This window comes from Rhopilema esculentum, chromosome 20, assembly GCF_057945365.1.
Source record: "Rhopilema esculentum isolate cy_ngs chromosome 20, ASM5794536v1, whole genome shotgun sequence".
NCBI lineage: Eukaryota > Metazoa > Cnidaria > Scyphozoa > Rhizostomeae > Rhizostomatidae > Rhopilema > Rhopilema esculentum.
Window position 1 is genome coordinate 1,198,202 of NC_142834.1, and position 27,782 is coordinate 1,225,983.

A 27,782-nucleotide genomic window follows, 5' to 3' on the forward strand; every position below is an offset into this window, starting at 1 on the left:
TTTCTCGTCATCAAATTACTTGTAATTGATTTTTGTTTCTGCCAATGTACAATCTATTGTTATTTATCCCGGATGAGGTGCTTGTGTGACCCAGCTATCATGTGCGGGGTCATCGAATAAACTGCAAGATGGCTTCAGATGAATTATGAGTATCATGATTGATGTATTGACAAAATAGATTTTGAAATAGATATTTAACTCGTCATCAAATTACTTGTAATTGATTTTTGTTTCTGCCAATGTACAATCTATTGTTATTAATCCCGGATGAGGTGCTTGTGTGACCCAGCTATCATGTGCGGGGTCATCGGACTGTAAGTTCATTATACGCTCCATTGCAGAAGCCAAGTCATGTACTCTACGCTACAGAATATATGGCTCAGGCGATGAAGTTCTGCCAAACTCTCGTGTTGATTTTGGTGTGAAATTTGTCATGGAATCACAAAAGTATATTCATCATCACGGAAATTCTGCTGAAGCGAAAGTGAAGGTAGAGGAAGTGTATAACCGATGCCAGAGTTTTCTCGTTGAAGCGCTTACACAGGTTGAAAATAGACTTCCTGGGAATGAAACTATTTTCAAAGGCCTCAGCTACCTGTCCCCAGCGACAGTTCTCTCTCAGGTTGACCGTGTGCCGTTTTATTCTTTACCCATGCTTCACGTCATGGCTGATATATCATCAGTTGAAGAAGAATATCGCAGGATCCTTCATGTCGACTGGGCAGGCGAAAGCGTTTTTAATGGATTTGTCCCAAGAGATTCAGTTGAATTTTGGTGTGGAATTTTGAAGTACACATCTAGTACAGGAGAGCAACCATTCAAAAGATTGGCTCTTTATGCTTTAACAGCCCTTGCGACCCCAGTGAGCAATGCCATATGCGAGAGAGTGTTTTCACACGTCACTAATGTAAAAACAAAGCTAAGAAGCAGAATGCGTCTTGATATGCTGGATGCTGTAATCAGAATTCGAGTTAATTTCAAGTTTGGGCAAAAATGTTGCCGAGATCTCAGAGTTTCACCAGAAATGCTTGAGTTGTTCAATTCTACAAACATGTACAACCAAGGGGAAACTTCTGCAGATGCAGATGAAGCTAACTTGAATGCATACTTGTGAAAAATTTTGTAACGACAATGCAACCATGAAATGAAAAATATATGATATATAAACATAATTCATTATAAACAATTACAACAATGTTATAAACTTGGTTACTGCTTTGGGAAAATTTTTGTTCTGTTTCTCTTCACGTTGTTGATTTTTTTAACTGAATTTAATTAAGTTAATTTTATCAAGTCAAAGCAGTAACCAAGTTTATAACAGGGTAATTGTTTATAATGAATTATGTTTATATATCATATATTTTTCATTTCATGGTTGCATTGTCATTATAAAATTTAATTGCTGACGTGGAGATGAACAATTCTCTGATTAACTGACTTTTGACTTTTTCAACTGCTTTTAATAATTTAATTTTGTTTTAATATCTATTCTACTCTACTAATTTCCGTATGACTAGCGATGTAGTTTTAGTAATTGATTTGTTTTGCTTTTTTTCAAATTTAGCAACGTTTGTTGTTGTTGTTGTTTTGTTTCTCGAGTGGAAAATTTAATTAAGTCTGAATTAACTGAATGATGCATATATAAAAACGTTTCAGAATATATAAACTGATCAATTTCGTTAAACAATGTGTTTTCTTCTGCTAAAAAATTTGGCTACATTTTGGCCTCCTTCAGCATCATGTTTGGCTACTGCTGACCAATAGGGTCTGGCAACCCTGCTCTGAAACAACATGTTACCCAAAATATGTTCAAACCTTTTTGGTCCAGTTGAAGGCATGTTAAACACAGGCATGTTAAATATGTAAGGCCTTTTACTGACCAGAGCATAACTAATTTTTTCCATGAACCATGCAATATCTTTATGAATCAAAGAAAAATCTGATGTTGCTAAAATGAGAAACAAGCGAAAGGTGCGCGGAATTAGCGGAGCAACCAAGGAATGATCACGGAACTAGTGGAACGACTACGAAATGGGGAGAGAACTAGCAAAACGACCAGGGAATGACCGCAGAAGGATGACTGGCAGAAAGATCAAAGAACAATACACCAATTCAACTTACTTCAACTTCAACTTCAACATTTATTATCAGTATATTTCAAATAAATACAAGTGATACGATTATACTAACATAAAATATCAGGTTAAAAAGGATATTTTACATTAAATTGGCAGTAAGAAGAAATGAAGTACTGAAGAACAGATAGAAAATATTTCAAGCTATGCGCCCTTTTGTGGTTCTGAAAGTTACATTGTATATATCTAAGGAAACAGAGTTCAGGAAAAATGCATACATGAAGTTCTATCAATAGCAATAACAGCAAGAATCGACCTATGTGTATACGCCCAGTTTTGTATTTATTTATTTAGTCAGTAAATTCATCAAAAGGCAACAGTCATGCAACAACTCTCTAGATCTTTTTATCAAATGTAGTTGTAGGAACATCATTATCAGCAGCCCTTTAATGCTATTGCTCACCTATATAAAAATTATAACCATCCTAAAATTATGGTGGTAATACCAACTCTGAGCTTAAAAAAGTCATATAATGAAGTTTCCAAAATTTCCAAAATGAGGCCGTACGTCGAATTGGTGTATGGATCGACCAGACTAGATAAACCTTTGACCCATGTTTAAACTGATAAGGCTCTTCAGCCAGAATTTCTCGACACAGCAGCACATCATGTTCCATTGTCCATGTGATTTTAGGCCTATTCATAATATTTAATCCTCTTTTATCCTTCAAAACTACACAATAAGTGACATAGATTCAAATAAGTTTTTTCGAAATATAGATTGAAAAAAGTTCCATTAGATTAAAGTCATGATGTCACACGGAAGGACAGAATTTGTTGCTGTCATTCAAAAAAATTTAGCAGATATTTTGTCATGGATTTCAACATAAAATACTTTAAATAGATATACAATTCTGTTCAGCATAAAAATGCTTCAAAAAGTCATCTTTAGCTCAATTTAAAAAACACTGGCACTTTAAAAAACAAATTAGTTTTGAAACTTTTTCAAAAACGACCTTTGACCTTCATGCTATACGAAATTTATTACGATTGAACTGAACATTTGTAGTACAAATTTTTGCACATCTACAGTCCATTCTTTCACATTACTTTTTGTATATAATGTGAATAGTCCATTCTCTCTACAGATAGCAGTGTTTTTAGACTCCCAGCCTCATCCTCTTGTAGAGTGTTTTGGTTCCTGACAACTGGTATGTTAACTCTACACCAGGTGTGTGATTCTTTCACGTCTAAGAAGAGGCTCAAAATTTCAAAATAGGAGCTGAAATATCTGTAGACAGGTTTTACTTTTGAAAACTAATAATATGACTACACATTCCATCATGGAAAGGGCTGCAAATCAAAGGGAGCAAGATTATTTTTGTCATATTTGTGTTTTCTCACATTCATATTTAAGCAGGGCTGGTGCTCAGAGGAGTGTGGGCGTCTGGTGGTTACTCGGCAAAAAGAATCATGGTTTGCAGCGACCATGGTGAAAAACTCAATACTAATGAATTTGGTCGTTCTACATTTAATTGTATATTATTCTCATTGTACTTGAGCTCTGTAACTTTTCATTGTCACTTGTGTAGATTACAAAACTATATTTGTATAATTAATTTTTGTAGATAGAACAAAAAGGGATATTTTAGCTTATAATGAAAATGCAGTGAAACTAAACGTGAAAAGTAAGACCATGCTTGTGTTGTAACCAGATTCTGTGTAGAGGTTTGAATATGAATAAAAAGCTTTGAATTGGGCATATTTTTGCAACTGATTTGTACCATATCACTTCTTAATTACCAGATTCTAACTGTTTCAATCATTCAGCGATTGGATGAGTTTGACATCAATGGTGAGAGGTACAATGCCATGTTGAAAGACACTTGCCTTCTTCTTAAAATTTGGATGGTAACTTTCCTCAGTTCTATTTAAGACTTCAGAGATGATCACTTATCATTAAACCAAGAACATCTTATCGGTATCCATACATTAGCCTAAACTCAGGCAACAGTGATGAGGTCGTGAACAGCAAACATCAAAAAGTTCATTGGGAATCTGGGGAAAGGGAGGCAGACTGTAGAGAACTAAGTAAAGAGCTTTTGAAGAGTAAATGAAAGTAATTTTGTTGGTTCAATCCTGAATCCCCGGAATAAATTTTCTTATAATCCAAAAATTCAATGTGTTTAGAGAAATTTTGGCTAAACTACGAGGGCGATACTGACTTCAGATTTTCAAAGAAAGAGTGGCACCGACTGCTCACTGTCAACTTTAATTATTATGAATGTTATGACATGAAGTTATGGAAACGTGTGGTGTTTTGCAATATTTACATCCCATTTCTATATACAGAAAATTTAGATTAGCTATGGAGTTAAGTAACAAAACTAAGGTTGTAGTGGTCTATGATGTGTTGCAGACACTCTAGACCATAAAAGCTGTTGTAATGACAGTTATAATAAGGGTATAAGCATCCATCGTTTTCCAAAGGACCCTGCTGTACGCTGGCAGTGGACTAAATTTGTTAGAAAACATTGGCCCAATTTTCATCCAAAAGAATTTTAAAATCCGGTCCTCTGCTCAGATCACTTTGAACCAGGTTGCTACACAAGGAGCATATCATATAGCTAGTCTTTTAGAGGGTTACAATGTTTCAAAAACAAGAAGGTTTTTACAACAAGATGCTTCAACTGTCCCGATTGCAAGGTGAACACGTTGAGATCGAGAAATTAATTTGAATAGCTAGACTAGTTCATTAAAGTAAAAGGAGAATAAGAAAGTAAATGTTTTGAACGATTGATGAGGTTGGTGCTGGAAGATAAGTAAAAGGAGAATAAGAAAGTAAATGTTTTGAATGATTGATGAGGTTGGTGCTGGAAGATTAGCCAAGGCCTCTAGTTTAATTCCGTTTTTTCTTTAATTTCATCCTTTTCTGAAAGGACTGCGAAGACTATTTAGTAAAGCTCTTGTCACCGCTTCTTCTAGCTGAGTCAATGGATAACACTCATACAGACGTGATTGAGATAGAAGAGTATGTTCTGGTTCTTGCTGAACTTCCACTTTCGATCAGGTCCCTGACACTGTTGCCATTTTTCTGGACCTTTGCTCCTGAAATTAAATTGAGAGCATGGATTATTGGATGAAAATTATGCCAGGCCTGATCTGTTGATGAAAAGCATGCATTTGCACTTCAGGAAATTTTGTCTCTCTGAAGAGGACAACCTTCAGGTTCTAATCCAACTTCGCATCAAGCTTGGACATTTCTTCCAACAAGAAATTGAACGATCGTTTTTGTCCATCTTCCAAATGTTGACTAATTCCAGACATCTTTGCGGTTAACTGATTTTTTGTTTTCAATCATTAGTTTAAAGACTCATGATATTTGCTTCTACATCAATATGTAGGGTAGATGACCTCCCTTTCTAGTGTTTACAGTTTGCAATTTTTCCTTCAGATTCTTTGAAACATTTTGTTAAATTGATAAAGAAGTGCAAAAAGGAAAAAGAAAGTCTCAGGCAAAAAATTGAGGCATACAACTACGTTGCAGCTGATTACCAGATGCCAATCGCCAAAGAAAAAGAAGTTGCCCGTGGGGAAATACTTTGGCATGAAAACTCGCTTCTGTTAGGTTAGTTTGAAGCTCATTAATCTTAAAAATAACTAGTTATATTTTTCGATCTTATTATCTCACCTCTGTTGTTGCTGTATTGAGAAATAGTTGGTAGTATTTTATCTACTCTCTTTTTGTCTGGTTTAGATGAGACAATGAATTCAAAGAGAGCTGTGGTGGAGAAGATGCTTCTCACAACCAGATTGAAAAAATAATTTTCCTAGCTTCTTTGTGAAATAAAGGACAATGTTAAATATTATAGGTCCTGTGTATTGCCTAAACTAGCGTATAGAAAAAAAGAAATCCTTGAAAAACTAAATGATATGATGGGTAGGTTTTCTGACTATTTCGTGAACTACTCTGATGAAAGAAACATTTATCAGGGTTCAAGGCTTTGTGAATTTGTAACTGATAAACTTACTTATTGCGGTATTTTTTTAAAATTTGTTATAGAAACAGTAATTTTCATCTATGTGCTATTTTTTACAGCGAGAGAGGGCATTGCAGCACATTCACCACCAAGGGAAATACCTCTTAGGGATCCATCGGTAAGTAGTATCTTTTCTGTCAGGAATAGATTATCTTTTCATTGGGCTTTTACATATTTACTGTCTTTCTGAACTATTATTTGTTACGACCAATGTAAGTAAATTGAACCAGGAAAATTTTTTTCTATAATAATAATAATTATAATAATTGTGCCGCACGCATTTTAGTATATTATTTGTTACCTTGATAATAGAGGTTTATTTTAGCGTTTTGATTGTTCTCTCCAAAGATCTTTTGTTAATCTACAAAAACCATTGAATCAAACACAACTGAGTGGGTATCTTTGGAGATAACTTTATAAAAAGCTATCAAATATCTGTTCCTTTTACGACTGACAATGTTCATAGATTTTGGCTCAATTTTGGCTAATTTTCTTATATCAACAGATAAAGACTGGATATCATGCCATATTAAGCAGTTCTTCTGTTGCCCAAGAAGCTCTTGCTGTCATCGAGAAGAGAATGCACTTCCCACATGTACAAATTGACCTTGCTGCCAACACCTACAGAAAGCTTGTCGATAATGAGCCTGAAGACCAATCCTCCTTGGAAAATAATTTGTACCAAGCCTTTGAGGAATTGAACAATGAAGATGAGACTGAAGGCCTATCTTTCGAAGAAACTGAAGTTTTTCACACAGGCTGATAACACTGGTTGTCGGATGATGTGTACATTGTTGAAAAAACAGAAGAGGAAAACTCTGAAATATTACTCTTGTCAAGTGAAAGTTTCAATTCCTGTTTTGAGATAATGGATGTTCTAATACTTGTATATTTCGTTGCATCATCTTGGGATTTTACTTCGTCTGTTCAGACTACAAGATCCCTCACCTCCATCGCAGAATGGAAGTACTTCTGAGCGAAATTTTGAAGCTGCTCTTGAGGGAGACCGATTGCCCACTTTCATTTCTGACTTGGTTCTGCACTCTGGAACAGAGGCAGTCACATAATTGTGTTTCAAACTTGAGCTCCTCCATTGAATTGAAGGAAGATGTGTACCTTGAGCATGCTGAAGATGACTGTCTTCTTGAATTTCACTTTGATTGTCTGCACTTCCTGAAAAAAAGAGAAGTGTGGTGATTTCAACAAATAAAGGCGAATCTTCCTTGTTTCTTCTGCACGGAAAGACTATTTTATTTGTGGACACCCACATCAATCCAACATTAATGAAGTTGATTCCATAAGATCTGGTCCGATATTGATGAAGTTCGTGGAATCACCACCAATGTGAAATGTTCATTGGCTGTCATGTGGTATTAATAAGCAAACTGTACAATGTATCACAGACATTCATTTCCTATAAACTTTTTGACTTTGCAAAGACCAGCACAAAATTTGAATGTACAACAGTCCTTGCGACAGGAGATTCAAGTGGTTGCCTTCATTTTTCCGATGTGCCATGTTTGACATCAGAGAAAAGTTTTGTGAACAAGAAAGACAAAGAATGGCTAGAGGCTTAAAACTCTTTTCTGGCCAAACCCCTGATTCTGGTACAAATTTGTACCAGTGAAAACTTTGGTCAGCGGTTGCGGGTGAGGCCTCAAATCTAAAGGGAGGTTTTATCAAAATGTTCAGCGTGCTTTGCTCTTTCAAATGATACCAAGTTTTTATCGATCCAGATTGCGAATTATTTTTACTGTTGAATCAAAAAATCCGAATTTTCTCGAAGAATATCAGCTGACTGTTTATCCTGACTCAGATGTTGTCAGTAGGCCGCAACCAAACAACAACAAAGACAGCTCTGATGAAGATAGCGAGGATGAGATTTCAGTTTCTTCCAAAAAGAAGCCTCCTTTGAAAAAAACAACAACGGCTCATAGCCAGAAGAAAAACTTCATCTCCAGTTAGGCAAGCAGCCTCAAGCTCAATAACATTAGCTAATTCAGACTGACAAGAAGGCTATCCAACTGAAGCTAACTATGTTCCAGAAATAAAATTCATGCCAAATAGAGGGCCGGGTATACAAATTAATGCAAGGACCTGTGCAGGAAGATTATCCATGCTTGCAAATGAACTTTCCTTCTTCATGTTATTTTCTACAGAAGAATTGATTGGAATGCTGTGTTCATTTACCAACAAATATGCATCAGCCCACATTGCAGCAAACAGGTCTTATCAAAATTTTGAATTTGGGTGGTCAGAGGTCTCTGTTGGGGAATTCAAAAATTTTATCGCTTGTCTAGTTTTCATGGGTCTGGTTGACCTAAAAAGACAGGATTTATACTGGTCATCTGCCACATTATATTCTGGTTCCTGGGCTAAAAGACTAGTTCCTTCTAGGAAGAGATTTAGAGCCATTATGGCTTTCTTTCATGGAAATGATCCAGCTGAAGAGAATGAAATGACAAGCTTAGGCAAATTCGATACATCTATGAAGATATCCAGAATAAATGCAGAGAATTGTTTCAGGGTGATAGAGAAGTGGCTATTGATGAAAGAATGGTGAAATAAAAAAATAGGTCAGGCATCCGGCAATACATCAAGACAACCAACAAAATGGGGCATCAAATTTTTTGTACTCGCATATTCAAAAACGAGCTACACTTATGCATTTGATGTATATCTTGGAAAACGCAGTACAAAACCATCTGCAATGGGCATTGGTTATGATGTAGTTGTTGGGCTGATGGCTGATCTAACAGGGCAAGGCTATAGAGTGTATACAGATAACTTCTATACCTCTATTCCCTTGCTCTGTGAGTTAAAAAATAGAGGAATTATAGGCTGTGGGGTAACTGCAGGAAATAGAAAATACTTCCCAAAAGTATTGAAGAACCGGTCAAAGAAGGCACAAAGAGGACACCAGAGACGAATAAGAGAAGAAAATGATACAGCAGTGGAAGGACAATGCCTTAGTGACTCTGTTGTCAACCATTCATTCAGGCTCTGAGACATCCACTTGCAAAAGAAGACAGAAAGATTCCAAGACTGGTGTATTTGGAGTAAAAGAATTTCTCCAGCCAAAGGCAATAGAGGATTACAACAAAAATATGAAAGGTGTTGACAAATCAGATCAACTCATTGGTTCTTACAATGTTTTAAGAAATGTTAAAAAATATTGGAAAGTTTTCTTTCTTCATTTGCTGAATATTGCAATAGTCAACTCATATATCCTGTTTGAGAAATTTTGTAAATCTCACCCTGAGAGATCCCACTTACAAAGAAATAAGGACTGTGACCAATTAAGCTACAAACAGGCAGTCATAAGACAACTGGCTGAAATAGAAAGTGGTGAAGCCCCTCCAGCAGCTGTAAGGAATGTTTCTATGTTTGCATCTGGAGTTGCCCACCTTCTGGTATTCAGTGAAAGTTGTGGTCATTGCAGAGTGTGTGCCTATTATGGTGACAAACAACGTAGATCAGAAATAACATGCAGTGGTTGTGAGGTACATCTATGTGTAAAGAAGGAAAGAAACTGTTTTGCAATTTACCATTCAAAGGGGTACAAAGACCCAGATGAAGTTTTATGTATATTTTATGGACGTTCTCCATCCACTTTGCCAATTCACGTTTCTTGTTGCTGTCATGATTGATGTTGTTGTTGCTGTGTCTGCTCATATAGGGCTAGGCAAGGGGACATACCCATGGTCTTGGCACTGAAAGTTTTATGACCTAATATTGTCTAGGATTAACATTTCCACATTTCTTCCCAAAATGACAGTTTTGCATACAATAATCACATCAAAATGCTCTGTGAATACCAACCCCCGGTTCTCACATACAGAAAAAGGCTGCTTAACTGGACCTGGATTTAATTGGATATCGCCGGAGAGTAAGGCAAGCATGAGAAATGAGTCTCGTTGTATCTGATAGCTGCAACAAGATGTAGTTTTGCCAAAGTAAGAAAATTTGTAAAACTTTGTCCTTGTTCGGATAACGAGGGGAGCTGCAGCTCCTGGATAGCAATCTAGCATGGACCTATATAGCTCTAATCTAAATCTCCAAATATCTTGTGCATCTTGCCTCAATCCATTAAGATTTTTGTTGTAGCATCTTCCATTAAAATTTGTTTGAGTGTTAAGAACTTTACAACACGATATCTAGTGTGAATAGCGATGCACAACTAGGATTATGAGCATCCAAGTTGAAACAGGCCTTGCTACCATGACAATTCATTGAATGTTAAAGCAAAGCTTTTGCAGATGTGTGTTGGCGTTATTGGCACTGGCATTTGAACTCAAGCTCTTGAAAAATTTATGGAAAATATGAAAATCTGTGAGAGTTTTGCTAGAATTCTGCACCTAAGAGACAGTCTGTTCCCTTCTTTGCTCGTAATCCTAGGAACTAATCAATGGAACAAATGAGCTCTTTACGTTATACTGATAAGAAACTATTCATAAAAAATTTTACCCCTAGCCCTAAACTAGTTCCAAATGCAGCAAGGTGCCACCACAACTTCCCGCACTCCCATTTGATCAGTTATGCTCGTAGATCATCATCTGCTTGAAGCTGGTCAACGATATGAATGCTTTCCTACTCGATGACTGCTGCCTTTCTCTTCTGTCTTGTTTGTTTTCAGGCTTTTGTACATTATCCTTTGGTGCATTGGCCTCTTTCATTTCTGGAGAAAGCTCTAGGGCGTGGGGGGGGGGAGTTTTTGTATCGGACATTCTATGAAATAGCCATTGAAGCTTAAAACGGCACTGCAGGTTACATTATTGTGTCCCCTAATAAAATCCATAATACAAGGGAGTTTCTAATCCATTTGATTTCGAACATTTTCCTCTTGAGCAGAGATTGGTTAGGTGTTCGTTATTCCAACAATGCGAATAATGCCTCAAAACCCACACTGCATGTTGTTCCTGCTCTTCACAACATCTGCCATCAGGTCATAGTTGACATATTCTTTGAGAAAGCATTCTGGTAAGCTGAGCAGTTTCTCCAAATTACACGTTGAGCAGGCATTAGTGGCTCTTGCACTTAAAATGAATAAAAATAACTGAAAGGCTGTGAGTTCAACACCAAGTCTGCAAGAGTTTTCTTCCACCGTTATGCGTGACATTCGCATAGCTTTGACAGATGATGGGGATTGTCAAGTGGCTGTCTCTTGGTAGTAGAACAGGATTCTTAGCTTGCACCTCTAGATTTGATATATTTAGTCACACCGCAACTTAGTTCCATCCATGTTCTTGAATATGTCAAGCTAAGGTTCTATTTTCTTTAGGTAGGCTTTGTCAAAAGTCATGTGTGCTGACTGAATTAGAATTTTCTCTGCATTTTAAATTTTCTTGACTGAAAATTCATCTATTCTTCAATCAACTTTATTTGTGATGTTGCAGATGATCCTAGGTACCTTAGCTGTTATTTGTAGCACCTTGGCGTAAAAGTTGTGTTTTTCAGCATCAGTTGTTTCAGAAAGATTGGGAGTATTCTTCACAGAGGTACTGAGAAGTGCTGTCGTCAGTATAGCATCATGTAAAGACATCAGCTCATTTTTTGAAAAAGAACAGGAGCTTGCCATCAGAACTGTTCCTAAATTGAATCCAAAACACATCAGCCCCCCTCAGTTTGCCAAGATGAAAGTGAGATTCATAAAATCCATCAGGGTAGTTAATGGAGCAAAAGGTGAAGACCGTACACATTATCTAAAGTGTCTAAAAGGATGGTGTATTTCATTGAATGCAATTTCAGAACTTTGGTCAAGATTGCATGGCAATTTCAATATAAGTTTTTTGGTATCTAGGCAATTAAACCAGGATCCATTGGCATTGGACAACTTTTTTGGGTCAATTAGGCAGCAGGGGGGAATTTCAGATAACCCAACTTCCATTCAGTTCAAGAGAGCATACAGGCTCAAACCTTCTGCTTTACCCGCAAGGACTGAAGAGTGGGCAATCTTGGAATGAAATTGCAGCAGCGTCAACATATCCTTCCTTTTTTTCCTTTCTTTGATCACAATGTCTGCGATACATCAGCCAAGCATTCACAATGCATATACCAATAAGATAATACACAATGTGCATGTGCCACTTGTGGGTTCCAAGCCTGATCCTGTATAATGCTAACAGCATATCACAAAGGTCAACTCCTCCCATATGTTGGTTATACTGAGCAACAATTTTTGGGCAAGGGACATCAATTTTTTTCTTTTCTTATTCTACTCCATCGCTTCACAAGATCTCCAAGCTCAATTCCTTTGAATGATTAGATCAGGGTCAAAACACGGACTGCCAACGAACAAGGACTGTGTTCGAGTTGGCATCCACATAAGAATCATATGCTCCGCGACTTTGTTTTTCCAGCTCTTTTTTGCTCTTCAGAATAGCTTGTGCACGAAGTAGCCTATTTGCACAAAATGTTCCAACAGCCCAGATTCACTCTTTCTCTAAGTTAGTTACCAGCTCAATACTGCTAAACAAATAGACTTTATGGCCGACATTTCTTGGTAGGTGATCCAAGTTGGTCAACTTTACTAGATTCTTGGATCTAGTTGCTTCCGTGTGTAAATCTCAAGGTCATATATACTATTGTGACTAGTTATATTACTGAAATGCAGGAATCTTTTCAAATTCTCAAATATGGTCAGTCTGGTTGTATCAGCAATGAGAGGAATTCGTGTTTCTGATGACCAATACATTCTATATTGAAGGTAGTTTATTACTCCCATCATGATCAGATTTCCTAAAAACTGCTCAATTTCTTTTTCGTCTGTCTGGAGCGATCTTCCTATACATTGAACAGAATAAAGATTTGTTTGTTCAGCTACATGGCTTATCAACTTTCTTTCAAGCAATGAATATAAATATTTAAGCTGCTTTTTAAGCTGCTTCTCGACACCTTGTCTTGTTACACTACTTTTATAAATGCTTCTGGCTTTGAACCGCATTCTGCAGAGAAAGCGTACAACAAACTATCATCTCAGTTACAATTAAGCAATCCAAAACATGAAAAATAGCACCAATGTCACTGTAAAAACCCCTAACAATGCAACATTGGAGATAAATTACTTAGAAACACCAAAAAATAAGCTCAAAACCCCTCTAAAATCTTTGTAAATCAATTTTGAAACGTGGGCCTAAATGCATTCTCTTTGAAAATATACACTTACCTTCAAAATTTTGTACATATTGAAATATGATGTTATGCGTTCTGCCAAAAACATCAATCGGTCATCTTTGAAAATCAATTGCTTTTGACCACGTTGTAATTCCAGAATGAGAAAGAGGCTGTTATATAAGCATTCTATTTGAATAACTATGGATTGGAGGAATTGATTTTGTTGTCCCACAACAACGTTTAGAAATAAAGGGTTAAGTAATCTATCTAACTCTTGCAGCGAGTCCTTACTTTAGCTCCTCTGATTATTCCGGTCTTCCCAAAGATTAGGTCTCCAATTTGTCTTATTTTCCATTGGTTGTGCTTCAAATTTTCTACTTTGATCAAAACAATGTCTCCTTGTTGAATGTATACTTCCGCTGTAACTCTATGGCTGTGATATTCCCTAAAGCCTGGTTTTCATATAACTTTTACCTACTGGTGATCTACCTGCGACCCACCAACGACCTCCTTGCCACAGAGAGGTTTCAGCAAGAGTTGGAATCGATTAATTCAAATCACAGACATGATTTAAAAAAATAATGACAAAATCTTCCAAATACATCAAAGGAATGAAGGGAAAGTCTGGATATGGCCGCAGTGTAGCCTGAGATTGGAGATGATATGAAGCATTTAAAGTGGCTTTACTAAAGTTATGGAACAATTAAAGCAGCCTTACCAATATTGACAACATTTATGCAATAAAAGTTTCTTATTTGTGTATTTGAAAAAGACATATAAAAAGTATATAGTTTTGTAAGGTTATTCACAACAACACTTTTTAACATTTCTCAGGAAATTTTATTACAGGTGGACAGCTATGCCTAAAAGATTTTTAAACTTTGGGGGTTTTAACCTTTTCCTGCCTGAATTTTGCACCCCAAAATCTCACCGTGGGACTGGCCGTTTACAGGCCTATGCAGCAGTAGCATAGTACTGAAAATAAAATACGTGCACAGTAGAAATTATATTAATTTAACTACCAAAAAACTTTTTCATTTGTTTTGCAATATCTCAAAGTGTTATACTTTCAAAAATTTTCTGCAAAATAACCTTCGATATTTTCTTCAAGCAGTAGAATCAAGCGAAAACAAAAGACAGGTCAACGTTTTTTATCATAAATCCCAAATAAACAAACTTTATAACAAATAAAATGACAATTAGTAGCACACTGTTAGTAGGTAAATGCTCTGGTTAGTAAAAAAGTGTTTGTTAGGAATGGTACTCTAAAAAGCAATTGTCTTTGCAGAGAGGGATGTCACAGTGGCTGCATTTCCAGGATGTCTCCCTCGGCCTTCTCTTTGGTATTTTCCTGCCGAGGCGTTTGCATTGTATGCACTCTTTTTTTCTGCCTTCAATTTTACAAATAGAGTGGACATATTTTGCCTCTTCCCTGATTGTTTCTGGGTCGCATCTGTTGTAGGCTATGTTCTTTTTCATTGCACTTTTCCTTCCACAATAGCCTCCGATCATCTGCATCGCAACAGATTGGCGAAAAACCATTGCGTTTCCAATCGAAAGAAACCAAAATATATATTTATACCATCGATGGCCTTTTCTCCCAAGTGGATAATACGATCGAAGCTGGTCTGACAGATCGACACTGATCATAAAGGCATTGTATAGGCAAACAACGGCCGGCTTCTCAACTACCTCTTGCACGCCTTTCTTTCCTCTGCGAATAATGTTTCTAGGAGGCTCGAAGGGGGAAAGAATTCGTAGAGAGGACATTAACTTCCCTTTTAACTTTCCATGCTGTCAACATTAGGTTTGATTCCCCTTTCTGATGGACAATTATGTCCCCTTTCCCCATTTTCTTTCCATCAAATTTTGGTAGGCCTTGCCTGTTTCTTCTTACCGTGCCACAAGCCTAAGTTTGTTTATCAAATAACAAATCCTCCATCAGGTGAGGAGACGAGAAAAAATTGTCAAAGCAGGCATGGTGACTTTTGCCATTATAAGGTTCGGTCATATTCATGACAACATAATATCCCAATCCTTTCCCTGCATACAAGTCTTGGCCTTCTCGTTCTTTACCGAGGTAAACTTCATGGTTTAGCAAATAGCCATTTGTGGATCTGCACAAAACAAAACTTTCATCCTATACTTGGTTGGCTTCTGGGGCATATACTGCTTGAAACCAATTCTTCCTTTGTAGGCAATCATTCCCTCATCAATTGACAAATTTCTTCCTGGTTTGTATGCTTTTTTGAAGTTTTCCCGTGTATGCTCCAAAATATGACGAACTTTGAAAAGGCAATCATATCCCTGCTCTCCGCATTTCGGTTCCTCAGCTAAATTTGAAAATGTAAGAACCGTTCAATTTCTTTGAAGCGGTCACGAGAAAATACTTTTTTGATCCCTTCATTCCCATACATTGGGTCAGTCGACCAGTACATGTGAAGTTCTGGCAGATTTGTTATGCCCATCACAATTAAAACCCTAAAGTAGGCCCGCAGTTCAATTTCATTTACATCTTCCCAAAGCCGAAGGCGTTGCTCATTATCGCGAAGCTTTTCACGTGCATTCCGATTTGTTTCTTTGACGATAAACTGCAACAAAGCAAAAGTGAATATTTTTTCAAAAATGTCAATTTCACTTTCTTATTGAGGGTTAAATTGAAACGTTGGACCTGTTTCTTCCTGAAATTCAAGACAGTCAGTATCTGTGAGGTCCCTTGCCCATGCGTTTTGGCCTAACATATCTCCGACTTCATCCCCACTTTGTTCCTCTTCAACAACATCACTATCACTATATGACGATGCCAAGTCACTAAAACCAACATCCGATCTTACTTCGTCCTCTGCAAAGCCAAAAAACTCTTCTTTGTCACTATTTTCCCCAAAAATATCTGCGTATTCGCGTTCCGTTATGAAAGATGGCTCCATGGTTATTTCTCGGTTGAGATTTGAAAATTTGGAGGTTTGTTTACGTCCTATAATATTTGTTAATATATGCGCAAATGACTGTTTTGGATTGGTCAATCATCTAGCTTTTGTTCAATTACAAAAGAGCAACGATCTAGCTCATTGTTAGCTTCTAAACATTGACACAACCAGACCTTATATGGGCAGCCGGTTTGGGCCGGTATAGGCCATAAAGAGGAAAAATATCGCGGCCGGTTTTGGCCGGTATAGGCAGGAAAGGGTTAATGGTAAGTCCTTTTGGAAAGGGGTTTCTTCTAACAAAGCATGTAGTAATAAAAGGAAGCATCATAGTTTAGAAATAGAATAAAACTGTATGTTAACATACAAAATTGTCAGAACAGGCGTTGTTACACGGGAGTAGCAAAAACATGCGTAAGAAAATATAACAAACCATAAGTAGTCTTCTTGATGGTCCCTCAATTCCATAAACAGAATATGAAATTTCCCGTGCAGTTGACACTGACAAAATGTATCTAGCGCCCAAAATTTGTTCTATATTTTCACTTCATTCCACTTTTGTTCTTTCTTTTCACTTCATTCCATTTTCACTCCAAATGTAAATGATAAGCAAGGTAAGTTTTATGATGAAGTAAAAGACATGCATGTTTTTGTATAAAAGAAACTCTCGCGCAACAATTTTTATGCAAAGCACATTGGGATTTAGTTGTTGGCGAGACACATCAGTTGGTAAAAGTTATATTGAGCCCAGGCAGAGCCCCTCACGCTGGCAAATCTGTTTTATGAGTGCGGGCGCTACTGTAAGCATGGTGACACTGGCAGTTATGGTTATATGGAAACCAGGCTTATGATCGAGTAGATTTTCATTTTTCCATCAAGAAGCAAAGTAGTTCAGCTTTTAATGAGATACTAAAATTGTTATTTGCATATGCGGGTATTTTCATCGACTTCATTAACATGAAATTCTAGATAGTTGCTAGCAGAGGTAATCTCCTACCATGCAATAAATGATTTGGTGTCAGGGGCTAATAAAGCCTGCTTCCAACTGCGTTCTATTTGAGGCAGGCAAGTCCCCGACTTCTATGACTCTTATGCAAATTACGACCAGTGTGAATGCTGCGCATGATAGTCGTCGACTTCACTGCCACTTTGCTAGTTACCAAACCACCGCGTCCTACATTAATTAAATTTTGTGCTTGTCATCAATAGGATGTTATTAGTTATACAGGGAATACAAAGTTGCAAAATTCAAAACTTTGTTGCAAAATGAACAACTAAAAAAGCATAAAATTATTATGCATAAACTTGGCCTAAATACTGGAAAAAATATTCCCTGTCGAATATTTTAAGTTCGCTGAACAGTGTATGAAATTGCCCGTGGTTCTTTCTCTCCTTCAAATGAAGTCGTACCCAAAATCTCCGTTTTCTATTCGTTTTTGTCTCCTTTTTTTGAGGGCTATCCGCAAACGGATGATGGCATCAGAAGTCTGTCATGTTGTATCACTCTATTTTTTGCAGCCGCCATCTTGAAGCTTTGAATGATTTCTTGATTGCCGCGCTTTTTTAAGCTTTAGTTGGCGCACCAGGAAGCATGTAGGTCGGCGACTCTCGTGCCAAGTGTGAACACAATAAATGCAGAAACGTAGGAAGCAGGATAGTCGCCGACTTCCCTGATTCTTACGCAAATTACGACAAGTGGAAACCAGGCTTAACGAACCTCATGATAAATAAATGTCAATGGCCTAGAGTTAAGTATACCTTTCACTTCTAGTAGTGTGGTGTTTAATTCATCAAAGGAATGACTTGCATTCCCTATAACTTTTCTTAGACAAGACTCTGCAGATCCTACAAGATGCCCGAAGAATCCACCCCACTAAGGGTTACGCTCAGGATTAAATCACCATGTTATCCATTTGTTCTGTAGAAAGAAAAATACTGACAGATTCTTTGCAAGAGTGCTTAGGAACTCAGCAGCATAATTAAAAGTTTTAGCACTGTCATTATTAATTAGTGATGGTGTACCACTATGTGCAGCAAACCTTAGCAAACTCTTGAGAAAAGCTGGATCAGATAAATGTATAACTAAATCAAGATGTAATGCTCCTAAGGTACAACAGTTATAAAAAACAATGTAACATTTCTTCATCTGACTATCTACATCTTTGTAAAAGAGTTGACTTACATTTGTAAATGGTGGGACATCCTTCATTCTAAAGCCTGGCAAGGGTCCTTCTATAGGTTCATTGTATGGTATTTCTTGTTTGCCAATACATACAATACATTTATTCAGATTCTTTTTACATATTGTCTACCCCTTGGAACCCGAAACCTAGAATGTAGTTCTGTTAGGGTTGCCTTCAAACCTAAACATCCAACTCTGTAGTGGCAATCCTGTTTTACAAGGTCAGTAAGTGCGTTATCTCTTGGTAATAAAATTGGAAACTTTCCCTCTTTGTACAAATCAGAGGTAATTAATCTGACTTTTGCAATTCAACATGTTGCCAATTTCTCATATGATTCATTAAGTAATTCATTAGGTAATTCATTATGTTACCTGATTTCTCCATTTGTCCTTGTGCATCTCTGATCCAATGTGCTTCTGTTTCACAAATTTCAGTTGCAGCTAAATAGCCTGTTTGCTTTTCTTTTTTTGGCAGCCTGATGTTCCTGATGTTCGTAGAACATATGCAAAAAGACCTTGTACAGTTTGGTCAAAGTGCTGTATCGCTTAGCATCCACGATATTTCCAATATGCCTATCCATATCTTGTGCTTATGCTAAAACATTTGTTTCTCTCGTTTCTTCTTCTTCAATTTTCTGTGAATCAGAAAGTAACAATTGTTTAGGCTAATGTTCTTTTCCTATAACTAACCAGTATTCAATACAATGCGTGTTACAACTCTGGAGTCTAAGGCCCAGATCATACGCCACATTCCTGCCGAAGTCAATTAAAAGAAATTTGTGATTAATCTTGATTTTGAATGATTGAAGAGTGATTAAATTACAACACGCATGCATGTATACTTGTGGCGCCAAAATTCCATTAGTTTCCCTGTTGGTTGAAATGGCTGTGTTCCGAATAAAACTCCCATGGTTTTTGCGTGGAAATCAAGAATTAGAGGATAGCGTCAGCCTATCAGATCAAAGTTACCCAGAGGGCCAAATAGTTACAGAAAATCACAATGAAGACGATGTAGAGCATGATATTGACGAAGAGGAAGGATCTGAAGACGATGTTGTCGTAGACCCAGAAGATTTTGGCATAAGCCAGGCCCTAAAAAAACAAGGTTCCTGCACTTTGAAACGGAGCCAGAAGAAAAAAGTTTTGCAATCATACAGAGAATGGTGCTTTTCGTTACCTTAACATCATTTTGTATATTCTAAGATATACCTAGAACCTTAGTACTATCATGTACTTTGCCAGAGTCAAGTGTTTCCTTAGCATATCAAAGACTAGCATATCATAAATAGACCTTCCATAGAAATGACACATATTGATGAAAAAAAATATTTTGGAATTTGAATGTGAAAAGTTGCTTTCTAAGTGGTAAAATACCTTGCTTAAGCATATTTATGATTTTATTTCCCGATAATTGCTGATAATGGGCGTGGCTATGGCTATACCTGACCTTACTATTGCTAAAGGTCATTGACAGACACTTGTACCATTTTAAGAAAAAAGCTCTCATTATTTATATAAATGAGATTCTGTTGTTATTTTCATGTTTGTTAATTCCTTTTATATAAGAGAATGTCTATGAAGTCAAAAATTTTTTTGAATAATTAATAATAAGCAAGTAATGAATAATTATGTAATGCCACAATGAAAAGACCCTCTCTGAATGGTCACACGAGTCACACTTTTCATTTGTCTTCCTTTAATTCTTGTTTCATTACTTGAAGCAAAGTTTGGCTTTCAAATGTCCATGGTGACCTAGAAACTAAATTGATCAGCCCAGTAATTTTCACAAAATATCACCTTCAAGTTTTGTCACGCGAGTCACAATACATCGGTCACATTAGACTGATGAGTTGGATTTAGGTGTAGACAATGTCAAGGAATTAATTTCTTCATTTGGGTACCAGATATTAGTTATAGACATGAATTATACTCAATGATATGGAAGAATACTAGTTTCTCATGTAAATGAGGCTGTAAATCTCTTTTCGGTGTTGGTAACTATGGAAATGGGTAAAAACCAAATCTGGCATGCTTGGTAGGTTTGGTTATCTTTCAGGCTTGAGAAGTTCTTCTCTTGAAAGGTTGTGGTTTGTGTGCAACATCCATTGTGATGCAAATGGCTCCAAACAACAAAGAAACAAAAAAGTGCTGCTGAAAGACAGAAAAGAAGAAGAGAGAGGCTATGTAGGGAGAACTAGTATGATGATTATAAGGCAAAAAATTCTGCATACAGTCGAAAATACAAAACTAAAGAGATGAGAAAGATTGAGGCTGAAGATCTTGGCAGAAGGAAAGAACTACTTGAAGAAAAAAAAGACAGACTCAGAAAACAAAAGAGTCGCAGAAAATAACAGGAAGGTTGACTCCAACCGATCAAAGGAGCCGAGGAGGTACAGACGCATTAGCTCACTTAGTAGAGCTGTTAATGTTGTTAAAAATGCTTTACCTTCCCGCCCAAAGAGATAAGAGTATCAGTGATCAGGAGGCTGGCTAATGAATTAAAGGATCCAGTAGAGCAGAATCTCCCAAGTAAACATCTGCTATCTTTTAATTCAGAGATAATTTCATCAGTAAAGAACTTTTATGTTCGTAAAGACATCAGCAGGATGTCAACAGGAAAAAGAGATTTGATAACAGTTAGATTTGAAAAATGGGAAGTTAAAAATGCAAAAAGAGACACATGTATATGAGCATCAGAGAGGCACATGGAATTTTCAAGGAAGAAAACCCTGCAGTCAAAATAGGATTGAGTAAGTTTGCAGAACTTAGACCACCTAATGTTCTCTCGCAAGTCAATTTAAGAATAAATTTGTGATGGAAGGATTGATGATGATGATGATTTTGGAATTCCTACATCAGAATTCAGCTGATTCAAATAATTTCAAGATTTCAAGATATTGAGTCTGTATCTGTTTCTAATATAATTGTAAAAGTTGATGCCCCAATGCCAGTTTCATCATGGAGGTGCTCAAAAGTAAAGTTGACAGAGCAAGACTTTGCAAAAATAAAGGAAGCCTTTGAGCATATCAGACTGCCAATTGTCCATCCAGTTTCCATCTAATTTTCATGCTGATATCACAACTAGCAGCGATATTATTAAGCTTGGTTTCCACTATGAGTTAACGTGAGATAATTCCGAGTTAAATTGAAAATTAACTCATGGTTTAATTTTGAGTTAGTCTGAGACAGCGTGAAATAACATGAGATAACGTGAGTTAACTACAAAATTAACCCACGCACCGATTCGGTTTCCACTTGAGATAAATTTAAGTATGGAAATACCAGTAATTACTTTCATTTGAGTCTTGCAGCTATGGCGGGTGCCTTAAAGGAGAAACTTCTTTTACTTTTGCTTCTAAGAAGACGTAGAAGGAAAAGGATTTTGTTAAAAAGTCGTTCGCGATCTGCACCAAGGTTTTGGGTACGGAAAATCTACGAAAAGAGAGAAACGTTTGGCGAATATCACCGTCTAGTACAGGAACTTCGAAATGAGGACAGAGAATATTACTTCCGGTACCTTATTGTTTATCATTAATTCTAATTTTTTGAACCTTCATTTCTGAACGCAGGAATCTTCTTAGATATTTTTGATATATGATTGTAGTCGAAATAAAGGGATGGGGTTGATGTCCCCATTTTCCACAGTCAATCAAAAATGAAAACGGAAAAATGCAACAATGCCTGGTTTTGCCATTTCACCATCCCAATTTCCTTTCTTTACTCAGTGTAGCTACTACAGTTTCCAGAAGTTACCACAAAAGCTCTATTAAGCCCCCGGGGCACTTAAAAGAGGGAAGGTTTATTAGCGAGAGGGGGCTTATTTTGAGTTTTTGCTTGATAAGGAAGGACTTAATAGAGGGGGGCGTAATAGAGAGAGATTGCTTAATAGAGCTTTTACGGTATATAATTTCTCTGGCCTTTTGGTATGTGCATTGTAACATTGTAAAAAATAGTCAGTTTTCAGCTTAATTTAGGGATATACTTGTAAAAATGGAAAAAAAAACCAATCTGCATATGATTTTTTGCATCCCATTACCAAATCTATCCCATTTTATGGCAGCCTAGCTAATATTGATCATATCTTAAGTTAATAAAATTTTGCATTATGTATTAGCTGAATTAATGAAGTAATAATCTTTCTTATTTAGGTACTTTAGAATGTCCCCGGAGCGCTTTGATCATCTTTTGACTCTGGTGAGTCCCAAAATTGCCAAGCAAGACACTTCATTTAGAAAATCAATACCCGCAGCAGAAAGATTGGCTCTCACATTGAAATTTCTCGCTACTGGAGATGCTCAACAGTCACTAAGCTACTCTTTTCGAATAAGCAAATCGTCTGTTAGCAGAATAATCAGTGAAACCTGTGAGGCAATTTATGCTTCACTTGCAGGAAAATATCTGTCCCCACCTACAACGCAGAGCGACTGGCTAACCATTTCTAGACAGTTTGAAGAACTTTGGAACATGCCTAACGTTATTGGGTGTATTGATGGAAAACATATGCGCATAGAATGTCCTAAATTATCTGGCACTCTGTACCACAATTACAAAGGTTTCTTTAGCATTGTGCTTCTCGCCATCTGCGATGCAAATTATTGCTTCACTTTGTTTGACCTTGGTCAGTATGGAAGCAACAACGATAGTGGAGTTCTGGCTAACTCACAAATGGGTCGAATGTTTGAAGATGATGCATTGAATGTACCAGGTGAAAGAAAATTGTGTGGCGATGACCAAAAATCATTACCTTATTTTTTACTTGGAGATGAAATTTTCCCCCTAAAAACATGGCTCCTGCGTCCATACCCGGGCCAAAACGCAAACAAAGAGCAAAAAGTTTATAATTATAGCCATTCCAGAGCCCGCAGAGTTATCGAGAATGCATTTGGAATTCTGACAGCGCGCTGGAGAATTTTTCAAAAACCAATCAGAGGTACCGTGGCTAATGCAGAAAAGTATACCCTTGCATGCCTAGCTCTACATAATTATCTGCGCTTGACAGAAAACGCTTATTACTCCCCTTCTGGTTTCATGGATTCAGAAGACAAGGACGGAAATATAATTCCAGGTGAATGGCGTCTGCAAAGGTGTAATGAAACACATTTTGGAGGAATTGACGAACTGAGGCCAGTGAGAGGATCACGGGCCCGTACTGATGCTATTGAAGCACGTGATCGACTGAAAAAGTATCTCAACAGTGATGAAGGTAGTGTACCCTGGCAACTTCAATATGTCCGGAGAACATCACACTACGCTGTACAAATTTAAAAGCCAGGTTTAACAAACATTAAATTTGAATTTAATTGTCACCAAGTTTTACATTATACGAACAAAACGCCATCATAACATTACTTGTTTCTGTAACAGCTGATTATTAATCGATTTTAATCAAAATATGAATACTGATTTAAAATGTTTATTTCGTCATTGTTGTATGCTCCAAGCTGATCCAGAAGGAGATTGTGAGTATTGCGAAGGTCCAGGTGAATTTATATCAGATTTAAAGGGGACAGGGGAGTTTGGAAATTGGCACAAAGGAGAATTCGTTGGAAAAACTGCAAAGCCCTCGTTCTGATTTTTCATGGCAGACATTTGATATTTAAAAATGACATTTCTGATTTCATTTTTTGCCATATATTTGGCTATTTTGGGCAGCTCTTTAAGTTCTGATGCTAAAGCTTTGCAGAAAAGATCTTCGGCATCATCCTCTTTCTGTGACACCTTTCTTCGCTTTTCGGCTATGGTCTCATTGAGGCTTCTCATCAGGGAGAATTCCATCTCGTTCATGAAAGCATCTTTCGTTGATGGATTTACTTGGGCCCTTTTTTCCCTGTTATTTTCTTGCTCGTTTTTGGGGGTTCATCCACGATGCTCCCTTCTACGACATCATCATCTTCATCATCATCATCATCATCATTATAGTCTGCCATTGATGCAAAATCATTTTCAACATTTTCCGGGTTTCCTTTTGGGGTAGGTTGGTGCGACCTTCACGCGACTGGACAAATTTATCAAGCCAAGAAAGAAAATGGTAAGGTTTGAAGGCTCTCTCAGCTTTTTCTACCACATCCGCAGCTCAACCAGATCTTTTGGCATCTTTTAATTCTTTACGCTTCCTGAGGTATTTCTTTTTTAAAACATTAAACAGCCCCTGCGCTTTAGAACCTAGAGATAAAAATCTTAATTACGATTTATTCAAGGATATTTGGAGACGCCATTTTTAAATTGCTGTGCATATACATAAAGTAAGACAAATAGCTGATATATTTCAGCCAGTCAAGGTTAAAAAATGTGTCTTCTAGGCTAATTTTCACATTTAAGGGGAAGCATCTTAGAAAATTTCCAACAATATAAAGTTTTTCTCACGGCCTCCCTTACTTGTGCAAAAATGAATTCATTCACTATACCATTTTTTGCGAAAAAGGGGCATGAACTGCTCTCGTGGCATTTTTAGTTTACACTACAGCTCTTATGAAAAATGACGAAGTTAAGAACTGTTCCTTACACCGAAGGATTTGTAAAATTGATACCACTGCTCGACAAAAATAAAAAAAAATTATAGTTTATATATAAAAAAGGTGCGCAGTGCCACAGAATATAACCGAAGAAAATATTTCAGACATATATGCGCGATAACAAACAATTGAACACAATACCATTTTCAATAAAATCCAGTTTTTCAGCTTCTTTTACCCACGCATTTGTGACGACATCCTTCTCCTTATAGCCTTTTTCTGTTTTGTCATACAAAACTGGAAATAGCTTGACTTCTTCTGCGAGTAGCTCTTCATCTTGCAACGAAAGTGAAGTCATTTTTCTCTCTTCTTTCACAATCGAGTAAAAAAGACTGTTTTCAGCATCCAAAAAACTGCTCACTGAAAATGCATTGCGTAAGAACATCAAGTGCAAATGATTGCACATTCCCCTCCCACGCGTCGGCTTCCTTTGACAAGATGTTATCTCACGTTAACTCATGAGCTTGAAATCAAAAAATTTTGTTTCCAAGCTCATGAGATAGCGTGAGTTAGCGTGAGTTAATTTTCATGAGATTATTTTTAAACCAACTCGGATCACAAAATTATCTCAAATTAACTCACGTTAACTCATAGTGGAAACCAAGCTTTATAGTAAATGCTTTTGGGGCCTGGGACCCAATATAACAGTCTAAAAATAGCAGTTTGGAGCATTTCTTAGCTGGGATCTGCATCCTTAAAAACCGCTTTTCTGTCTTTTCTCATATTTTGATGACACCTGGTGAAGGCCTAAATAGTGCACCATGATCTTTGAAAGCAAGGAAAGCTGATGAGGGTGAGTTGGTTTTGGACCCAAGTGCTTTGCAGCAGTCCAAGCAACTTTAGGCACCCATCCGTGCCACATACTTAGCAATATGAGAAAATGCAGCTTTCTTATATTCAGATATGACAGCAACATTTGGCACAGCATTGTAGTCATGCACATTTTGCATCAAATCCTCCTCGATCATCCAACTTTTGTTGATGGGGTTTCTTTTTCTCATTTTAGCTTCCCTTTCTTAGATATTTGTACGGTTTTCTCCCAGGTTCCTTTGAAAATCCTCTTGATCAGTAGTGCTCTCAGTGGTCTTTGTCCTGCGTTTCTAAATGTTCTTTCTTTCTTTCTCTTTTCTCTGGCTCTCTACACAAGATTTCAAAACTTTTTCCTCCAGCAACTGTTCAAATTGCACCGAGGCTTTTCAAATTCGCTTCACTTTTAACAAAGAATCTACTGTGTGCTGATGATTTCATTGATTTGCATTTGGAATTTGATAAATCTATGTGCACTGCTGATTGGCATTCCTTTTGAACTGGAAGCCGTCATCGCTGGTCCTGTCGTGCGCTACAGCTACAGCTGCAGATACAGTTGTGCTGGGTGCTCTCGACAGACCTCAGGTTGGTTTTGCTAGATTTTTATAAACTTTTCATCGTCATTTTCCTTTCTTTTTTAATGATCGATCAATTGAAACCCTGTTTGTTATTATTTCGTTTGCACCTGCTGCTGCATGTTTTTTTATTTGCGATGGCTGCTGGCTGGGTGTTCCCCTTCTTCACTGACATCCGAATCGGTGGCATGCAAGTATAAGTAAGTGATGTTCTTACATCTCTTTGATGTTGCTTAATTCAAACGATTTTGTGCTTTTTTTGATGAAATTACACTAAAAGCTGGCTGCTCGACCTCACAGCGAATTTTTACCTCTACTGCTTTGGTTGTAAAAAGAAATTGGATTGGCTCTATTGCAATCAAAGTATGAAAAACTATGGTAGATTTTCCCTGCTGTTTATTCTAGATGCATGAAAATTTGATTTTCATAGGAAACCCGTTGTAATGGGAATCATGTAATGTTAGCCCCCAAATTTTTTTTGCCTAATTTCAAATCCTTTCAGCAACTTTTCCTAACCACATTCTTTTTTGTAGATGTACGATCGGATTTGCTGACTTTTTGGTACAACAAGTGAGTATTTTTTAAATAAAATTTCAGTTTTTTTCTGCAATGTCCCACCGAGACAAATAGGGTTTGCCTGCCTCTCAAGTTGAAATTATTTATAGCTTTGACAGAATTTTCGGTATTGTAATTGAATCATTCTAGAAATCATTTCAAATGAATTTATGCTTACTTTGGTGAAATTACACTAAAAACCGGTCGCTGAAAGGGGTGGCTAAAATCTCAGGGCAAACGTTTTTTCTGAAATTTTTTCAAAGCATTGTGACTACCGGTTTCCTTAGAACGTGCTTTCATTAACCATGGAATAACATTTTCATCATTTTTCTGTTCTTCATCTAGATCAAAGATCGTTTCAAGCAATAATTATGACGCAGACATGAATTTCGGACCTTTGAAACAAAATTTATGGCCTTTATGCTGGTGTTAAATCGAACAATGAAACAAGACAAAAACTTGACTATGGAGAAAAGGACTTAAGTTATATAGATTAGCTGTTGTCGGTAAATTGTATTTTGTTATTTTGTTGTTGAAGTAAGAATCCTTTCTGATGCACAAAAACTTTGGCTCTTTCAATTTCTTAGAGTTTTGTTGCTGCAGTGTTTCAAAAGCTAACTGTGACAAAGATATGATACCTGGGCCTCAAATTAAAAGTTTTGTGTGATAATTTTAATTCTTTGCAGTTTAGATCTCGAAAAGTCACCTTTCTAGGATTTGACATACTTTTAAGAGTTTAGTTGTCTAAAAAGTTTTCAGCTGACGTCTGAACAAACACCATGGACATGCTATGGCTAACAAAATTTTGTTGTTGGAAAGTTTTAACATTTGATTCAGAATAAACAGGAAGTTTTGAGGAAGCCTGCAGTTATGTTTAAACCAGAACCATGAGTCAACAAGAACTGAAGGAAGTTCTATAGTTCATGTTGGATTCATATTATAGATAAAATGTTTGAGCAAAACTCATTTGGAAACTCATGTGGAAATTTTAAAAGTGCT

The 27,782-nt window shown here is 36.9% G+C and overlaps 1 protein-coding gene and 1 pseudogene across 2 annotated transcripts in view; one reads left to right on the top strand and one right to left on the bottom strand.

The window, feature by feature from the left end:
* Nucleotides 1–6,878, top strand: part of LOC135687776 (uncharacterized) — a 38,482-nt gene extending 31,604 nt beyond the window's left edge. Inside the window, exons 2-4 of one of the 2 annotated variants that reach the window (XM_089114513.1) lie at nt 5,530–5,703; nt 6,175–6,233; nt 6,621–6,878. In XM_089114513.1, coding sequence (XP_088970639.1) covers nt 5,634–5,703; nt 6,175–6,233; nt 6,621–6,878 — 387 coding nt within the window. In that variant the 5' untranslated portion in view covers nt 5,530–5,633. Of the gene's footprint in view, nt 1–5,529; nt 5,704–6,008; nt 6,234–6,620 lie in introns of those variants that run through there. The other variant, XM_089114512.1, reaches the window with a different exon arrangement.
* On the bottom strand, nt 3,442–25,252 carry LOC148957774 (uncharacterized; annotated as a pseudogene).
* Between the last annotated feature and the right edge of the window lie 2,530 nt (nt 25,253–27,782).